The sequence below is a fragment of the Pezoporus occidentalis genome, unplaced genomic scaffold (genome assembly GCF_034315485.1).
Source record: "Pezoporus occidentalis ecotype Australia unplaced genomic scaffold, CSIRO_AGI_Poc_V1 ctg43, whole genome shotgun sequence".
NCBI classification, from domain to species: Eukaryota; Metazoa; Chordata; class Aves; order Psittaciformes; family Psittacidae; genus Pezoporus; species Pezoporus occidentalis.
Window position 1 is genome coordinate 577,316 of NW_026915758.1, and position 20,569 is coordinate 597,884.

The 20,569-nt window shown below is 46.2% G+C and overlaps 2 protein-coding genes across 4 annotated transcripts in view; both read right to left on the reverse strand.

Moving 5' to 3' along the window:
* The window catches only part of KLF11 (KLF transcription factor 11), a 200,693-nt gene that overhangs the window by 44,636 nt on the left and 135,488 nt on the right, over positions 1-20,569 (reverse strand). The gene's annotated exons all lie outside the window — the stretch shown is intronic.
* Positions 1-20,569, reverse strand: part of GRHL1 (grainyhead like transcription factor 1) — a 43,141-nt gene that overhangs the window by 17,862 nt on the left and 4,710 nt on the right. For all 3 annotated transcript variants that reach the window (XR_009967768.1, XM_062634520.1, XM_062634521.1), the window contains exons 3-8: positions 18,341-18,411; positions 16,458-16,848; positions 15,588-15,664; positions 14,629-14,785; positions 13,998-14,109; positions 12,932-13,026 (exon numbers count right to left, since the gene is read on the reverse strand). Coding sequence is in view for 2 of the 3 variants with exons in the window: in XM_062634520.1 (XP_062490504.1) it covers positions 12,932-13,026; positions 13,998-14,109; positions 14,629-14,785; positions 15,588-15,664; positions 16,458-16,848; positions 18,341-18,411 (903 nt within the window). In the remaining variant the exon portion in view is untranslated. The remainder of the gene's footprint in view (positions 1-12,931; positions 13,027-13,997; positions 14,110-14,628; positions 14,786-15,587; positions 15,665-16,457; positions 16,849-18,340; positions 18,412-20,569) is intronic.

Below are 20,569 nucleotides of genomic sequence, written 5' to 3' on the forward strand. Positions count from 1 at the left end.
ACCCAAGTCTCTGTCCAACCTGGCCTTGAACACCGCCAGGGATGGAGCATCTTTCAGGGTAAAATCCCTGAGCAGCAGTACAATACCCTAAATTCTTTATATAAAGCCACTGCAGGGGACAAAGCCACTTTTTCCAGAAGGAATTTTAATGAACTCTTCAAACTTCATGCAGAGTCCACGCATCTTTCCCAGAATATTCTGCCCATGAGATCTCCAATCAAACTTTTAGCAACAAGAATCCTCTTACACCCAATTCCCACTGCCCAGTGTCTTACCGTAAGAACACAACCATGCTTCAAAAGAATTATGTTACTTTGGGCAAGTTATAGCAAAGCTTTCCACAAATTTTACATAAGCTGCTGTGAGCACAGCTTATGCATGAAACTACTTGGGTGGTTTTTGCTGGGTGTTGCTTGTAAGTCATATTAAATCCTTTTAAAAATGTCTTAGGCAACATGTTAACTTTAAACACAAGAATAAGACCATTATTTCAGTGAAAGAGTTTCTGAGCTTTATGCCTACGAAGATGAACACTATTTCAAATAGTCCCCAGTATGACTTACAATATCCTGTTAACGTTCATATCAAAAGGGAAAGAGAAAAAATTTCATTATTCTTATAAAAACTGAATTGTGGGGAAAATTGAGGGATTTAGAACATAGCTGTTTTCATTTTCATAACTGCTTAAAAAAAAATACCCAAACACAAAAAGAGAACAAGGCCAATGCTGCTTAAAAGAAGGAGGCAATATCCCTGTGCGGATATGAACAGACAGACCAGTGTACTTTGCATCCACATGAGCTTGCTGAGTGCCAGGCTTTTTTCCCCAGACACAGTCTTCATTACTGGCACATCGCAGAGGCAGCTACAATGATTAATTACCAGGAATTTATGACCTACCAAGACCTGCAACGGCTCCTCTCCTCTCCGCCTCATGAATAAAGGCTGGGAACCCAGCCTTCAAAGAATAATGAAAAGCCTTGGGAGCCAGAAGCACCTTGCCAGAGATTTCGCAGGCTCACTACCTCATCACTTCCTGCGCTACTACCACGAAGCACCCATTTGACAGTCTCCATAGTGACTTAGTGCCACCTCCCGGCGCCATCTCGGTGTTGCAAAGACTCAAGGTAGGTTTTGAAAAGCTTACGGGTTTGGGGTTTTGCAAAGCGCTTATCATGGGCTTCTTCACACAGGTTAGGCAACATCCTGTATTAGTTTTAACAAGAGGGGAAATGGAAGCGTAATAACTTCCCCCATACACAGTAGTATGAAATGCTTGGTGGCATGGTGAAGAACAGTATAGGTGCCTTCTCTTGCAATAACTTCTCTGAATGTCCGAGATTCACATATTCTGGCAGCCCCTGTGAGCACTGGCTCCCCTCACACCAGCTGAGCAAACAGTCTCACAGCCCTGGTAATGCCCCTGCCAAATCCTGCTTGTGCAAAGGGACATGGAGATGTGTGAAGAAACAGTTAACTCATGGCCGTATGGCATTTGGTCAGAGCCGCATCCCCAGCCATCCTGACCTGTGTTGCTCATCCTGTGGTGGCCCAAGCCAGAACACCTTGCAGGGACACCTTGCTGGGTCGGAGCAATCCCAGGCACAGCTACAGGTTGGGCAGAGAAGAGATTCAGAACTACCCTGTGGAGAAGGACTTGGGGGTGCTGGTCAATGAGAAAATGAGCATGAGCTGGCTTCAGTGTGTGCTCGCAGCCCACAAATCCAACCGTATCCTGGGCTGCATCAAAAGGAACGTGACCAGCAGGTCGAAGGAGGTGATCCTGCCCCTTTACTCTGCTCTCGTGAGACCTCACCTGGAGTATTGTGTGCAGTTCTGGTGTCCTCAACATAAAAAGGACATGGAACTGTTGGAACAAGTCCAGAGGAGGGCCACGAGGATGATCAGGGGACTGGAGCACCTCCCATATGAAGACAGGCTGAGGAAGTTGGGGCTGTTCAGCCTGGACAAGAGAAGGCTGTGTGGGGACCTCATAGCAGCCTTCCAGTATCTGAAGGGGGCCTATAGGGATGTGGGGAGGGACTCTTCATTAGGGACTGTAGTGATAGGACAAGGGCTAATGGGTTAAAACTTAAACAGGGGAAGTTTAGGTTGGATATAAGGATGAAGTTTTTCACTGTGAGGGTGATGAGGCACTGGAATGGGTTGCCCAGGGAAGTTATGAATGTTCCATTGCTGGTGGTACCCAAGGCCAGGCTGGACAGAGACTTGGGTGGCATGGTTTAGTGTGGGGTGTCCCTGCCCATGGCAAGGGGTTGGAACTAGATGATCTTAAGGTCCTTTCCAACCCTAACTATTCTATGATTCTATGACATCAGTGCCAAAGGCGAGTCCTCACTCCATGCTTGTATCCTAGCATCCCAAACCCATGCTGTGCCAAGATGACATTTTTGAAAACATTAAGTACCTCACAAATCACAGCCAGGAAAATGATTTTCAAATAAGCTCTTCTGAACCTTGCCCAGACTAACCCCAGTGATGGCTTTGCTAGCTTTTATCCACCTTCACTTTTTGCTGCCTTCAGCTTTACAAGGGCATTTTGCTTGCAGCACTGTTACATGCCAGGAGGAAAGCTTCACGGAGTTTGAGGAGCTGCTTCCAGACACTTAGGAGCTAGGTAATCAGATGTATGCACAGCCTGAATAATTGTGTTCCCTGAGCAGGGGGGCTGTTTCTTAAAAGAGCATCAACTCTGGTGTTTGCATATTTTTACATATTACATTTTAAATTTATTTGCCCATCCTGAATATTCACACCCAGCCCTCACTTCTGCATGAAGAAATGACCTTGTTCTTTGAGAAAACCTGCCCGAGCAGCCATGCCAGCAGGTCCACCATAGCCTCCCAACTTCTGTGAAATCCCCCATCATGGGGTTTCACACCACTGGACACCAGTGGACTCAGTGTGCAGCATCAACCACCTCGCAGCTCCCTCACAAGCAGTGCCACTTCTCTTCTGGGAGCGCAGGTTTTCGGTTTTCATGGCTTATGTGTGCTCCCTGTAAAGCCCATGCAGCACATTGGGCTGAAGGCAGAAGGGCTGGTCTCAGCATGACAAGACACATGCTACTACAGCAGAGCTGTGCAGGCATCCCATGGGAATCTGGGATTGCCTGTCAGATAACAAAGATTATCCTCCTACTTTAGAGTCTCCTCATTTGATTAGCTTTGACTTTACACAGCTCACTTCATTTTCATGATACCATTTAAGTCTTTAGGACTCCAGGCAGGAGATGACAACTAAAACCTAATCACCTCTCTGAAGCAACAGAGAGCCAGCTTGTCTTCTCCTGTCCGTACAAAGCCATTTCAGTTCAAAAGGATCACCTACTTCTCCCTACCCGTCCTGTAACTCCTACTTTTGAGCAGCTTCAGACTGCCTCAAGTGCCACAAAAACAGAGTTTTAGTGAACAGCTTCTTCAGCTGGAGCTACAACAGTTTCAGCCAAGCGTGGTTTTTGTTCAGGAAGATTTGACTTGTGCTCGAAAAGAAGCGTAAGGCCCAGTGACTGCGCCAGCTCCATCCCCACCCCAAAATTGCCAGAAGAAAGAAAAACGTAACCGCAGAAGTTGCTCTGCGTCTTCAGCCTGCTGAGCAAGATTCCTTTTCATGTGTCCAACCTATTTTTCTGAGGGCAGTTCCGCATTCTCAGCTATATTAAGATTTGTTGTTACTTTTAAAAAAACTTCATCTCGCCTCCCAAGATTCAACACGAAGACAGCACTTAAAATAGAGCCTGAGCACCAACAAACCTTGAGTCAAACTCTCACAAGTTACATAGATTTTCTTTAAAACTTAGATCTCTAAAAGGATTAGAAACCCATTCTTGAGTTACTTTGCTTGTTTGGCAGTTAAGCCTTTAGTCTGTATTTGAATCCTATTTCCAGGCTTTTCTCTCCAACCAAAGCCAAGCTCTATTTTCCTTTTCTTTTTTGTTGATTTTTTTCATGCCTTTTTAATTGTTATTATTATTGAAAGCTCAGATTCTCATTGAGACAAGTGGCTCCACAGTGGCAGGGTTTCACCACCAAACAGCATGAAACCTGGTACGAGCTGCTAACTGCCCCTGCCCCCGACATTCACCCCAACAGGCTACAGAGCCTCCTCCACAACAGGTTGGGTTTCCTGCAGCCTTTGGTGCAGACAAGCAGCAGCTCAGCAGCACACAACAAAAGACCAAAGGCAGAAGGATTAAAGCATCTCCTTTGGGATCACGCTGGAAGTCAGTGTGGGAAGAAGCCAGACCTCATGACTTATTGGTCTGCTTTAAGCACCCGACCACCTGGGCCTCTCCTTGCTTAACTGGGGAGGAACACGTTGTGCTATGTCCACATCTATGAGAAACAACCTTCCATTTTAATAATGCAAGAAAAAAGAATTAATCCAGCAGCTCTCCTGCATGCCCTCAAGGAAGGGCAGCAGAGACAGCCAAGTTCTTTCCACACAGCACCTTTTTCTAACAAGATCTGCCTTTCAAACAAACCAGGAAAAACAGACATAATTAAAGGGCAATCAAAGTGCTGCAGGAACCTCACTGTCAGCGAGATGAAAGATGCCTTTTCTAAATGAAGGCTTGCATACCCAGATCTCTTCTCCTCAGTTTATCTTGGACGCTGTGCTCTGTCACACAAAAAAGCACCAGCAATTTTGATTAGGCCAAAGGCTACATATGCAGAAGCATAGGAAATGTCACCTTGTACAGCCTCTTCTGACTCACTGCAAAGCAAAGCTGAAGAGGAATGATAGGTAGGTACACATCAGCAATGTCTGGGGTGGCCATAGCTAATGGCAAGCAACTCAGGTGGCTATTAGCACACCATAAACTCTGGCCAGTCCCCAGCAAATACAGGTATAGATAAGACCACAATGGCCATGTAACAGATCTCCCCATCATGCAGTCTTGTACATCCTCCTGGATAAGACCCTGTATGGATGGACTTGGAACTATTCCAGTCTGATCACCTTGCTCCACATGGTTTTAATCTCAACAGAAGACAGTTAAATTGAATTCACCTCCTATTTATGCTACATTATGTTTTTGTAGCCAGAGGATGAAGACACCACTCAATAATCCAAGTCTACTGGGTATTTCTTTCTCTATTGAGAATTCAGATAAAGAACTTTAGCTCTTTTCTAGCACTAGTAGGCAAAAGCCTCTCATTTTAATGTTACATTCAACTTAAAACCGTCTTTTAAGCTCAATATAGGATGCTTTTGATTTTGGATTACTGTGTTTGTATAGAATACAGAGTTTGGAGCCTACAACAACCAGGAAAAACGGAATGCAGTTGAATGCAGTTTTTCGCAGTGAATACAGTTGAATATGTTTTTTTCTTGACCTTGGCCAAATAATTTCAATATTTTACCCAGGACACAGTAGGCAAAGGGATTCCAGTGGGTCCTGGGACCATTTTCCCCACACAAAAGATGGATCATCAGACATCCTACTCAATAATCAGCCTGAGGGTATGGGCAGCCCTTGCGCAATTGGACCCACTGGACCTAAGCTGCCTCTTATATTTTGCTTTTCTTTGGAGCAGCAAGGAAAAATTCCTGTGGTCTCTGCAGAAGACACTGCACAGCTGCCCTGATCTACAAGTTATTTTCACTTTTTGCAGGACAAGGGATCATAGAAACCATCAACCAACCTGATGTGAAGAGGAGCCTCTGAGGCTACAAGAGCAGATTAAAAACCAGAGGAATGAGTAAAGGACCCATCAGACCTAAACAAAAGAACTTGGGTATAGACCTAAAGACACAAACCAGCTCCCTCCTCCTCTGCCTGCATAGTGTTCCTCAGAGAACTAAGGCATGCACGAACACTAGGGAGCAGCCCAACCTGGCTACCAGCAGGAATTCTGTGAATGTCAATGCAAAGCCCAGCAGCCACCAGGTTGCTTGGTCTCCTGCAGGCATCTGTGCAGTTCAGGGGTATGTAGCCATGTGGTCATAGTACTCCTTGCTGGGTAGCTGAAGGAACAGCCCTAGGCCCAGATTCCACAAACAATTCATCTATTAGCCCTCCGCTAAAGAAAAAATACCCAGAAGCTCAAAGGTTGTTATTTCAATGTCGATGGCTGAAAGCATACAGTTTCTCTAAAGACTTAAGCAAATACAGTCATAAAGGGAAAAAACTAAAGGTCTTTATTCTAAAGATGTGTCCACATGGGCTTCATCCATGCTGTGAGCTGCCTGGATGCAGACCACCTCCAGCTCAAAAACCTTGTAAATCACACCAGCACAGCTCCAAGCCCATCTGAGAGGCAGAGCTGTCAGCCTGGGCACTGTGCTGTGCTAATGCAGCTACACGGCTTCCAGGATCAGCCCTGGGTCAGGGCCAGGCAGCTTGGAGTGCAGGGAGGGCAAGCACAGGTCTGCCTGCACACATCCGCAAAGGCATGTCCTAAGAAAGCAGTGCTGGGAAGACAGCTGTCTTGAAAAGGAGGAGGAAGAAAAACCCCACACTTCAGTACAGATCACCTGAGAGGTGGCTGATCTTACTGCTCTCACATTTGTTTCTTCACCTCCCACATGCACCACAGGTTTTGCATCAGCAGGAGTCAAGCCAGAAAACAGAGATGATAAAAATTGGGCAACTCATACACCTGTGGGCTCCCAAGCCTCCTCCTGCCTTCGGGATCGGACGCTCCAAATAAGGCTCGTCTGGCAGATGTGTGATAGGGCTGCATCCGTTCCAGCCCCAGCGTCGTCCTGCTCCAGCCCAGGGGAGCCAATTTGCATTCAAACCAAACCAAATTTGGATGACTGACACAAAGCACATAGTGGGCCCCAAGCCACACCAAGGAATGCTGGGTGGGAAACTGGACCCAGCCCCGGATAAGAGAACATCCTCCTAGCAAGTTTACTCCATCAACAAAACAAAAATGAATGGTAATGAAAATGCATATTCTTGCTCAAAGAGCAACACTCCTTGTTATTCCAACCTGTTCTGAGGCAAGGAAATACAGGAATGTCTCCACTTACAACACGTGGGAAACCTGGAGATAGAGGTTCCCAGTCCTACTGATGCTTCCTTCCTCCAACCCCCCACACTGATAAGATAAATGTGCAGAGCCAGGTGTCAGCTTTTGTTAGCTGGCTGGAGAGAAAGTAAAAGCAGCAGTTTGGCAAAAAGTGGCAACATATAAAAACAAACAAACAAAACACCCACCTAAAAACCCAACATCTCCCCCCCCCCCCCCCCCCCCCCCCCCCCCCCCCAACCAAACCCCTCAAACAAACCAACAAAACCCCCACACAAACCTGAAAGAATTGTGTCTACAAAAGCATAAAAGTAGCTGAAAAGGAAACACTGCCATTGGGTTTGAAGGCAATGGAGAAAAGGGGGGCAGAATCATCTCTCAGTTTTCTCCATAGAAGAATTAACATTAGGAAGACTTTTAGCTTCTTTAAGAACTAGACTGTGATCACCATAGTTGGTTGGGGGACCAGATGGGAATGTAGCATTTAGGACACCAAGTTCTGAAGAAGAACCGAGTTGAAAACTTGCTTCTAATTTGCAATGTTTAATATCAAGGGCCACACATGCTTGTTTTTAAGAAAACCCAGGACAGAGTAGGGAGAGGTCTACATTAAGAGGCAGGTAAGCAATACTTGCTATGACTTTCCTATGTCACTGCTCCAAAGGCTGTGTGTACTTGTGCCTCAAAGTTCTTGTGGTCTACAGCTTTGGCTTCAAACCAATCTCTTTCCTTTAAGTATGTCTGACTCATCACATTTCATAGTTTCATTTCCAACTAGCCAAACCTGTACCTAGTCAATGCTGCTGAAGGTGGCAACACCTTCTTTAATGAGGCATATGACTGCTGCTTCATTACAATGGCATCCATATAAATGCATGCAATATTCATCAATCAAAAAAGATGAAATTCTTTCTACAGTGTACACCAAGTGAGGATTATGGTAGAATAATCAGTGGTGTACACCCAGCCTTACTTCCAAGTTGTAGCAAGGGATCCACCCTCTCCAAAAATTGAGCTCATCTGAGCAAAATATGCACAAAAAAAATCCTGCCCCAGAAGTTCAGTCAACACACAAGGATCTGCCAAAAGACCACCTTTGTTGCCCCATCTGCTATTTCAAAAGGCAAACCAAATCAGCTGCAAATTATCTTAACACAGGATTGTTGCACCTTTCTTGGACAAAAAAGACCAAGACAAAAGAACAAAACAAAAGGAAGGAAAAAAAGAGGCACTCTAATTGCTCTGTCATTCAGGTTGTCACTTAAAGACATTCCACAGCACCTTCCCTTTGGTCAAGGCAGCAAAAAATCTACCATGACATTCTCCAGCTTGAAGCACCCCTTACACCCTCATCACGCATCCTTTTTTAGCAGAAAGGGTTTTTCACACAGAGCATCTGCCTTACAATGGGGTTTTTTGAGGGAAGGAGTGGGAGGACAATAGAGCCCTTAATGTGCAGTGACATCACTTTTGGCCGCAGTCCCACCATGCAGCCTAAAGCAAGTCAGGCAGAAGACCTCCACGGGGGCCCCTCTCTGGCTGCTGCTGGAAGCAACACTATGTTTCAGAAGGGACACGTTGGCAAACGTGGGATGCCCCAGCACAACAGCAGGGTCCTGCAACTGTAAAGACTACAAAAACAGGGCAAGGAGACTCTTGCAATCACCGTGCAGACAACTTCCCCTGTTTAGACGTAAGGCCCCAACCCTCCTGTTCCACAGGGCAGGAGCTCAAAACAGGATTTGAGCAAAGCAAGATCCAGCAAAGCCAGTTAACCCTGGGGAAACCAATCTGTCCAGATTGTTCAACTGCCACTGACCTGAGAACAGGCCATGTCCTCGGGCCAGAGTTAAGGGATAGAGAATTTGCTTCACAGCCTAACGGGTAATGCAACGGAGGTAACAGGACAACAGCCAACACCATGAAGAGCAGCAGAAAACACTCAGAAGAAATGTACATTCAACCATGCATATATGGGCAACTTTCGTTAGAAGACCTTTAATGGATACCAGCCAAGAGAAGGAAAACTGGGCATGCTGTACAAACCTGGGAAGATACAGTTCCCAGCCTCAAAAACTCATGACCTGAACCTACAAACGCTTCTCCTGATTGACATAGGGAAGTCCAAGACACAAGAAGGGCTGCAAGGACAGGACTCCCCTAGCTTTAAAAACCCGATTTTAAAGATGGCCAGGCCTGCTCAGTCAACAGGGAGGAGCAGGCACCTCCAGAGAAAGCTCCATCCCAGCTCTAGACACCCCATCCCTAATGAAGTCATAGAAGCAAAAGATGACGAGCTTATGTTCAGACATCTAAAAGCTTCTTTGCAGAGGAACCCCACCTCAACTGTCTGCCAAACACAGCAGACACTCAGGACGGGGTGGGAAAGTGTTTGAAGTCTCCACAAGCCTCAGGGTAACTCCAGCATTACATGTTGCATGCAAGTGAGTATCAGTTACACATCTTTGTCACACTCATCAGATCATGCTTCCACCCAACTACAATGGCTCCTGAGCTGTGTTGGCTTTCCTAAATATCCCATTCACAACTCACCAGTTCATCAACTTATTTCCCAGTTCACCATCTCCCCTTTTCTTCTCCAAAGTATGGTGGTCTCCTCATCCACCTACTCCACCCCCCTGGTCTATCAGGTGATGGGGTCAGACCTCACCTCTAACACAGGCACCTGGAAGCCCACCTGAATCACTGCTTCCTCACTGTGCAGTGTTTCCTGTCAATCTTTCCAACCCTGACCTCTCTCTCCTTCCAATCTCAGAACCACTTCAGAGGACTCCATCCTTCCCTCTCGAATCCTGGCCTTCCTCCCCATCCTCAGCACCCCTGACTGTCTCAGAGCAGAGACGCTTTGAATCCTAGGCTCTTTTCTAGCTTGAACACACTCTCGCAAAGGTCACAGAATACTTAACCCACCACTGCTGTATAAAGCAGCTGCTTCTAGAAGCTCCTGTGATGTTCCAAAGCAACAGAAGAGGGCAGAGAGGAGCTGCCACAAAGAAGCACACGGCATTTGCTCTGAAACCCACGGACACTGCCTGATCCCGGAGTGGGAAGTGTCTGCCACGCACGACGCACGAAATACTCTGGTTTCTTCACGCACATGCTCACAAACAGCACAGCATCAAAGCCAATTCACGATGCAGAGCCAGGCCTGCCTGGTGCCTCCAGAGCCCAAAGCTCCAGTACTGCCTTCAGCTCTCCCAGCACAACACAACTGGGACACACCAGTTGCTGAGGACACCTGAACATCCTTTCCATCCCCCAACTCTGCAGCTACAAAATTCCCTTGCACATTTGCCTTACTACAGAGGGAGCACATGACTTGTACTGCCTGAAAACCGTGTTTCTTCACCCAAGACATGTATTTTACAAAATCTCCAAATGCCTCAAGGGGACTGGCAAAGCACTCTTTCAGGCAGGTGACACCCTCCTGCACAGACAAAGCAGCAGATGTATGATATTCCTGCACATCCCCACAATGAGGACCAGCACAAAGAGGGCAAGTACCTGGTCCCAGAGCTGCTAGGAGCAGCTTCTGCGAAGATGCTATTTCTACATCAAATACAACACACTCACAGAGCCCTGGGTGCCTAAATGAGTAATTACATCAAAACCCCCAGACACAGAGCCTCAATGACCTTCCATGTGACACTGCTGCACCCGATCAAATCATTCCTGCAGCAAACTGGAAGCAAGAGGGAAATGGGAGAAGCAGCAACCCCAGAAGAATCACCTGGCTCTGGACCAGGTAACTCCAAGGCTCAGGAGGCAAACTACTAATAATCGAGGGTTGTTAGCTGGCTAAATACACCATGTATGCAGCACCGCTGCTGTTATTAAATGTAACACACTATTTATTACTGTGAAGGACTTTCTGCGCATCAGAAACTCAGCTTTCTTTATTCCCTGCTCTCCTCATATACTTCAAGACTATTGGGTCTGGGTTTTTTTGGTTGGAGGAGGGGGAAACATCACAAAGGAAAAAAAAGAAAAGGAAAATAAAAGAGAGAGAGCATGCAAGGTAAATGAACCATGCAATAAAAATTGTTGAAATTGGCTCAGGCATTTCCTGATAAGATCACAGGAGTTGAAAAAGAACTGCAGCTATACTGGTGAGAAATCCAACCATTGACAAAACACATCCACTCAGGGTGAAAAAAAAGAAGTTAAACAGACACTTAAACACACAGAGCACTTGCTAAAAATGCCAATTATTTGAACACTGAAGTCTACAGTATTTTTGTCTTAACATGATTCTGATCCCAAGAGCCAAGGCTTGCATTCTTGGCATCAACAGTCCATTCTGCAGGTTCATACAAACCAGTACTTGAAGTATATGTATCTCACATACAAAGACTGAGAATCTGGAAGCAAATTTGTCTCTGTAGTTACAAAACCAGTCTGCGTCCGTAGACTTTTTCAAGTTGCAGTTTCACTATAGACTGAAACTACCCACTTGGGGGTCTTTATCTGAGCAATAACCACCTGCCTCACAGGCCTGGGGTCTGTCACCTGGTGGGAAGGGATGGTTTTCCTTGGAACAGCCACAGGGTTCTCACACCAGCTCTAAGCCCTGATTCTGGGTTAGCACCTCCTTTTGACAGCCCTTCTGAAGCTTCATCTATTTGTTCACATAGCAAAGCACTTCATGCTTCAAAGATCTTCAGCCTTTTAGCATCCTCTAGCAGGTAGGGCCTTCCTGCCATCCCTCTCAACCCGACTGAACCCAAATCTGGTGAACAGGGAAGCCTGGCACCCAATACCGGCTTCACAAGTAGTGTCACACATACTGCAAGGCGGCACTTTCATCAGCAGCACACACAGCTCCTTGCTGCTACCTGCCAAGCATCCTGAACTTCTCCCACAGAGCTGAAACCTGGCAGCAGTCACCACACAACCTCTCCCTGTCTCTTTTCTCCATAGCCCCCAGTGCAGCACAGGGCAAAGCTCGTGGTGACAGTGAGCTCTGTGCAGTGACATGATCCCTTGTGCCTCCTGCAGCATACAGCGGCACACACAGCTCCAGAGAAGGACATCTGTTTTCTGCTCAGAGCTCCAAAGTCCCCCAAGGCAGGCAGCCATCGGTAGTTTTCGCCCATGATGCTGGCAACTAGTAAGGCCAGTCTCCCTAACTTGAAGGAAACCATTCCCAACTTTTAAGAAAAATCCAGGCAGTAATGAAACTCTCTGAAGAAAATTCCTGCAGTTTGACTCCAGCAACAAACTGGTGGGGAATGCTTTGGAACTGAGGTGACTGCACTCTGACCTGCTGTCCTTGTACCCAGAAGATGCATGGGCCTTTTTCAAAAGCTGGAATGGCTTTAAACAGCTGCAGTTAGCTGCTAGTTAGGGAAGCTGTCCATGCTTACACACCTACCACAGTGCCCACAGTTCTGAAAAACACAGAGTTCACCAGGAGGCTGCGCCAGCTTGAAATAGGTCACTGGGTGTTGAGATCCGCAGTTTCAGCAACACATGCTTTGGAAGCTCAACAGCAGCAGCTACTCCCTCTTCTGCTAAAGGTGAGCTCATTGCCACAGCTGTAACTCCCTCAGAAGCTGCCCCCAGTCTCCCACAGGGATCCTCCAGCAGACTGTGCTCACTGCCAAGCCCAGCTCCGCTCCATCACACCTTCCGCACCACTTCACCTGCTCTGGAAACACTCCGCGCTTCCTTTTGTCAGTACTTGTCTGTCAGGTAGGCAGCTCTGCCAAGAACCTTACAGCAGTTGCTGAGCTCTCCGCAGTTGCACAGGCAAACCCTCTTAAGAAATAGCCAGAAGGTTTTGCCTAATGTCAGAGCATAAACAAACTTGTTACATGCTAATCACCAGGTAGGCCATACACCCTTCCCCTCCCCCAGCCCCCGAATCTGCTGAAAGGACAGGAAATAGAATCATGGTCACATACCTTGGCTTCCTCATTGATGTCCCAAGTGAAGGAGATGGCATTGTACGCGATCTCCTCAATGTTACTGATGGTGTTGAAACTCTCCTTGTAGTCAGCTGATAGAAAGAGGTATGTATGAGGGAGAGACGATAGCATCTGGAATCCTTAAATCACACAAGGCAACCAGAAACTGCAACTCCTCAGCAACCCCTTGGGGGAGAAGGAAGCTGAACTATACTTAAAAAAAGGATCATTAAAAAGGCTGGAAATTATTCTTGTACAAAACAAAAAAACCCACACCAACAAACAGGAGGAAGAACAAAAATGGGACTCGGCAGTAATTCCAAACTAGAAACTCCAGTGAGAAAAGCAGCTATACCAAATATCGCGCGTCCTGTGCCATAACCCAGCTATGTTGGGGAAACTCTACCTGTATGGCAGAAGCATAATCTCTCAATAAAACTCCTTCAATAACAAAGATTTGCATGCACGTCTGCTTTAAGTGCCGAGTGATTAATTCCTGCTCTTATTCACAGAAGGAAGGGACAAGGAGTACAACCCAGCCTACAGCCCCAGAAGGCTGGAAGCCAGCCAGCCCCAGCCTTGTCTGGAGGCAAGTGGAGATTTGCAGTGTTTTGTTTTCTACGTGTACCAAACGCCAGTTGCGAGTGAAGCTGTGGTGAGGAGGATCAGTAGTATCCAGGTACTTCTACAAGGATCTTGTCCTTTGAATAAATGCAGTATTCACGACAGCCACAGAGTCTATAAGCTGTGATTTCGCTACAAGCGCCAGGATATGCCAAAGCAATGTGGTCTGGAGAGGAGTGTTAGATCTCCCAGTGCAAAACCCTAAACTCAGAGGGCTCGCCAACCAAAATCCTCCCAAAGTCGGCCTCTCTAAGGAGTTCTGAAAACTACAGCATTAGTTCTACATAATCAAAAGCTCTCTCCAGGCTTTCATCAAAGCTATGGACAGCAGAGAGTGTGATCCAGAGATTCCTTAAAATAACAAAGAATTAGCCAAAAACCAAACCTTGCCAAAGAATTAGGTTTGAAGTTTGACATCAGCAATGACAGTGTTCCTTACCTATGTCAATGCATCTTTGTTTGGCTGTGTGCTGTCTTGAGTGCCAGTACTTCCAGTGCCGGAGCTGATCTTCCCTTGTTTTGTCTTCAGCAAATACAACCATGATGACACTCTGAAAGGAAAGGGGGAAAATAAAAAAAGCAACCAACCACACTAAAAACACCAATCAAACAAGAAACTCAAACCAAACATGCAAACATGTGAAACAAAAGGCCAGAGAGTACACTTGTGTTGGAAGTTCTTGTTGGTGTCATTTTCCACTTTAGGCAGATTTAACTTGATGCACCACAGTATACCTGGCACACTGCTGCCAAACAGGAAGGCAGACAGCAGAGCTTTCTGGGTCATAAACAGAGATGAGCAGAACTGCTCTCCTAACTGCAGTTCAAGGATCTCATTCCAGGTGTTGCATCACCTTTACACAAGTGCTGACACCACTTCTTAACAGACTGAGCCAGGATGGGTTGGTCTGGAAGTAGGTGGACAGCAAAGGAATGAACACTGACGTCAGAGAGTGGGTAAGCTGGCCTTAGTGCTGATGCTCTGGTTTAGATTACTGCACTTTGGGAGAGTTTAAGGCTACCCTTGTACACACCCTCTTTCCTAAGAAACCACAAGAGCTGCCACTCACTCGGACTTTACTGATGGGGTGATGGATTCCTTCACTGCTGCTGACTTCTTTCAGTGTGATGGGGTAAAATTGACCTTTATTCAGGTAAGTCATCGTGCTGTCCCCAGGCTTCTGTCGGAGGGACTTGGAGGCTTCCAGAGTGTATTCAAAGTTATTCCTACAAAGCAAAGAGGGCAACGATTTCTAAGGCATTTTCCTGGAAAGCTGATTAAATGTTCCACATTTAATTTGGAGAAATTCCAAAGTCCTTAGTTGACTCACTAAGCCATTAATAGGCAAGGAAGTTGGAAAACAGGATGAGCCCCTTTTTCAACCATTTCCTTCATGAATGAACATTTAAGATAAGTTCCTGGCAAGCTAAATCCTGAGATGTATCAGGAGGCAAGACTGTAAGCTCCCTATTCAGGCTTAGAGCAGCAAGCTGCTCTCATGGAAAAGTATCTATTAGCAATTAAATTAAATGAAATTCACAAACTAATAAGCCATTCAGTAACCAAGGTCTTTTCTTCCCTCTTGGTCAGTTGCAACTAACCAAACAACTAGTTTATTCCCCTCTCTTAGGAGTTCAGATGAGTTTCATGCTTCCTGTTTCTGCTGTGGATTTCTAGCAGGGAGAAAGCAAGACAAGCAGGCCAGGGAGAGGGACACAGCTGGAAGCCAGCTCCAAGACACTTCACTGTGTCTTCTACTGGGACAGGGAGTTGGTACAGCACCACAACTGAAACCGGGTGGCATTTCCAAAGCTGCAGGTAGATTTCCTGAAAGCAGTTTTCCTTAGAGATACAGGTAGGATTTTCAACTGTAAAATTCAAATAAGCAAACACTGTTGTGGTTTTGAGATCCACAGCCTCTCCAGTGCCTGATACAGACTTAGCACAGAAAGCTACGATCTGTACTGCTTGCTCATGGACAACTGTAAAACAGGAGGCTACGGGTGAATAGGGGCTTTAAAGCATTACCCAGAAATGCTGTCGAAAACATAATCTTCTGAATTCATGTTGGCCATCCGGAGATTGAGCTCAGTAGGAAAGAACACCTGGGGCAGACACAAAACAAAGCAGTGCATCAATTAACACAGCAGCAACAAGAGAAATTGAGATTAAACAGATATTCGCTACCACAGAACTTCTGGCAGTCAAACTGATCATCCAATAACAACTGATATTTTGGTCTGTACAAACAGGACTCTTGAGCAGGGTTTTATTCCAAAACTTCTGGGTGTCAACTAAGCACAACATCTCAAAAACCTTCCGAGTCAGCTTGGGGTAACATTTTAAAGTTCTCCCAAATCTCAAAGAAAATATGTAGCAACACAGCTCCTCCAGGTCTGGCTTTTTAAAAATCAAAACATTCTTACGTTGTTGTTTCCAGTTGGTACCGTAACACAAAACCTATAGATTTTCATCCAGGTTTAATTCTCACTCAAGGCCCCTAAATAAACCAACTCTTTCTCACTGACACACACCACACCTAGAAACTGGCAGTAAGGAAGCTTACAGACATAGTCACTTCATTTCAGTACCTGCAAAGGCACCATGGAGTGCTGAACTCTTGCAAAACCTAGCACAGCACTGTGGATCAAGATAACTACTTCCACACTCTGCAGACCAAAGGCTGTGTCACTAGTGAGATTAGTCATTTGCTTTTGATAACTATTTCATATTGTGAAGGTTTTATTTACTCAGTCATGCATCTTTTTGAGAAAGTCCTCTATTCCTCAATCACTGGACACATTTCTGGCTCACACAGCAAGAACAATTAAAGATGGAACTGGGTCTCTCCATCCAGATCAAGAAGCACACACACATAGCGACTGCCTCTCTTGGTACCTCCTGCACGCCCTCCTTGAAGGTCTCTGAGAAGGTGGAATCTGGCGTTCGCCTCTGGGAGCTTTGAGGCTGGGTGTTGGAACTGAACTGGTCGGGGTTGAGGTTCCTGTCAAAGACCACCACCCGCTCAGGGGGCTCAGGATGGTAGACACTTGGTGGGATGCCCACTGCAAAGCCATGGGGCTGTGTCTCCGTCTTGATGGAATGGGTGGGCATGGTGGCAATTGAAACGGTGACTGTCGTGTCCGGTGTTGTAAGGTGGCCTCTCTTATCCATGCCCATCTGGGGCGTGTGCGGAAGGACAATATTGAAAGGCACATTTTTCAGAACCTGGACTCTGTTTTCTCCAGCAGAAATGAGTGACTGTTCTGTCACATTGGGGATGCTGTTCCTTTAAAGAGCAAAGAAAAAACAACAGTGCATAAATTATACAGCTCAGTTTCTCATTAAGCAAGACCTAGAAATACTTCTCAGCTTCCTGGACAAGGACAGCCAACACCACCTCTTTGCAGAGCAGCTCAATCCTAACCTGAAAAGCTGAGAAACTCATTAAAAAAACCACTCACCTCACCCACTGCTAACACCACCTTGGAGATGAATTACCCTAGAGCAAAGGGTGAGGGCTCATAGCCCAGATCCTCACTGCCTGGAAAACAGTGGTCCACAGCTAAGTGCTTCAAGGTCCTTCCTACCATGTACTGACACACACTAGGTCCATGAAACTGCTCCTTGGTGGATGGAGAAGGACTGAGAGCAAGGCTGTTGCTGCTGCTCTGCCCTGGGACTGCGTGCCACCCAGGAACCACTAATAGAGAAATTACACCCCTCTTTCATGCACAAGCCCCCAAGAAAATCCACACTGAGACTCCTGGGAGTGCTTTGCATAACTTGCCATTCGCCAGCCCATTAACTCATTTCTGCCAGGACAACACTGAGATCTGTGGCTAAGCTGACCTCACAGCCAGCAGCCACTAAGCCCGCCCTCCCTTTCTCTCTCCCCACAGTGTGGTCCTGCCCTCTCCTCTGCACCAATTCTGACGCTCCCCCAGTCTCCTTGGTGAGCCAGTTTGGCTTGTTCCACTGGCAGAAAACTAGCCACTTTTTTTTTTACCTGCTAGGTGATGGGTCAGTGCAACACCACAGCTGGTACAAGGGGAGCAGTGGGAACACATGACTGAGAACCAGACTGCTCTTCAAAACAAGCTGTTTAGTTGGCTCAGCCAGACCACAAAACCTCACTTTGAGTCCTTAAAGCATTCTAGTCTATCCAAAGGAAGAGGATGGTAGGATTGGAAGCCTGGCTTGAATGAACCTCATGTTTGTAATATTTACCTAAGCAGTATCATCTTCTGCTGAGGAGGCCCAAAAAGAGGGAAGGCAGGAAGAGGAAGAAAGGAGTTCTAGAGGATAGGAAAGAAGTCTCCAAACAATACAAAACCGAAACTAAACCATAAGCACTTTGAACTCCTTCCTTATCAGTCCATGCATGAAGAAGCAATGCTGCTGGTACCCAAGAACAAAAGCAGCAGTGAGCAGCTGAGGCAACCACAGGCACAAGGGTTGCCAGTCACCTCTCCAACCTTCAGAATGGATGCCTGTGCTACCAGGCCGAGCCTGGTGTTAAAGAGAGCAGATTTCGCTTCACTGACTGTATAACACCTTTACACAGAAAGCAGGCAGATGGCAATGAGAAGCAGTTTTGTCCTCAGCTCTCCACATTATGGTCCAATCCCCATCCTGTTCCTGGGCCAGCACAAGAGTAAAAGCAAAGGGCACAATTTCACTCTTCCAGAAGGCAGTGCAGCAAGTTACTTTCTTTCAGCAGCTTCGGTGGTTTATGAGGGAAGGGAGATAAGCAGACACACAATGATGAAAACTGATACCTTTTGCTATGGTCTTGGTCGGGATGGTCTACCTCTGGTTTAGCTGTTGAAGATCTCCTCTCCCTTGGGACCTGGGAAATACACGACATACTATAATTACATTCCTCCTCCCATACAAAAAAACCCAAACAAACAACAAAACTACCTCCTCAAAACAGAGCCATTTGGTCAAATTAAGCATTGCTGCCTGATACCCATCATTATTTGCATTACAGATGCTCACACAGCTTTGGGATGCCACGCAATACTCCGTGAATTCCTGTGTAGCTCAAGGCTGCTCTATGGCCCATTCCCCAGGAACATGTGCTCTCTAGGCCACTTCCTCAAAGACCACTCAAGACTCTTCTTTCTCCTTGGAGACCAGGTTAAGCATATTGAGATGCTACAGCTCATTTCTGTGCATGGTTACATACAATACACTGGCCCAAACTGTATTAGAACTTTTATGAACAAAAAATAACTACCAGTACTTTGGATTTCAGATAGCTCAGTACTGCTCCTTGAATTTTACACCATGAATAGGATTTGCCCTGAAACCACCACATACCACAACACCAATAACACAAGCCACCTCATACACACACAGGCACTACACACTGCATTCAGAAGCCATACAGAAGATGGTGAGCTCTTTGACGTGTGGCAGCTTGCTTCACTGGAGCACTCAGCCAGCACTCCAGCAACCCAAACAGCTCTTGCCACCACTGGCACAAGCCCACAGTGCTCATGTCCACCTTGACTCTACAGCAAGGCCATGCAAGCTCCTCTGCAAACCCACACATACTGCCCAAAACTTTTGTCACCCTTAACACACCTCCTGAATGAGCAAAGCAAAGACATTCTGGTGTAAGGAGGAGTAAACTCCAACCACCTTCCTTTGCTGAAGCCTGCTTAGATGTTGCCTGTGTTAGGTAACCTGGGTGCAATGCAGGGAGCCACCACTTACTTTACTGCTAACTCAAATGCTGATGGCATACCTGCATGAACAGCATATTTCTCTAAACAGTCCCTGAATAAAACCCAAGTCCTGGCTCTTCCACATAATGTGGAATCTCCAATAACATGGGAATTGTTGGGTTTTCCACGGTAAGCAGCAAAATAGCTCGAGACTGTTAGGAGGCCAACACTAACCAGTCACTGAAAAATAAAGGTCTTCCCAACTGCATTTGGCCAACATTGCTAAAATCCAGAATTTGATCAAAAAAGGGTTTCTGCAAGGCCTGGTTAATCACAGCTGAGCTGTGACTGATGATGAGCTGAGCAGCCCATTAGACATACAGAGAAAAAAACTCGAGTTGCTTGGTTTTGGGTAGTTTGTTTGGTGTTTTTTGTTGACTGTTTTATTTAATGCAAAGGTGATCTCATCAGGTGCCTTTAGTATTGCAGAGGGGGCGTATTAGAAATGCTTACACATCATCCCTATAGCATTACTTCATAACAGCCCAAATAAATCTTTCAAGCTCAAACCATTTTGCTTCACCAAAGCATGCAGCATACCTGTTCTTACACCAATTTTTCTGTACACCCACTGACACCCAAACAGAAGAGGAAACCCCAAATTAGACAATAACGTACGGCAAATCCCTTCCACTTTGCCGAGCATGAAGGATCAACATAAACACTCGCTTTGTAATCTACATGCTTAGAAATCAGAACTGATTTTGTGGATTAAAATCATTCCGGGGAAAGTGTTTAGGGTTTGTTGTTGGTTCCCCCATTCCTCCCCCCCAAATCGTAGCAAGCACAGGCACAAAGCAGAAAGCCAGTTTTCCCACAAAAGTAGCTGAATAACATCCAAGTCAGTGAGTCTGTGGCATTCTGCCGTGTGTGCGGAGTGCTAATCTCCGTATTAAGCATTACAAGAACATTTCAATACTTAAGATACATCCATCTCCTAAAAGGGCAAGACAAGGATTTTAGATGCACAAGGAAACCTCTCCTAGCGCATAAAGAACATACTGCGGTTGGCAACTGCACTCACTACTGTTAGAAGACACCAACTAAAAGGTCAGGCACACAAGCTAAGTCAGCCTCATGGCCTCCCTGCTCACTCAGCAAAGGAAAAACAGGTATCTCCACCCAGTGAGCCAGGCCACCGTTAACACAGGTATCTAACATGAGCAGGACACTTGCCTGCCTAGAAATGGCCGCTTGTCTCCACTGACTTGGACGTGGACTGGAGATAACTACGCTGGCTTAGACTCCTGACATTTTGGAAAGAAAGCTCAG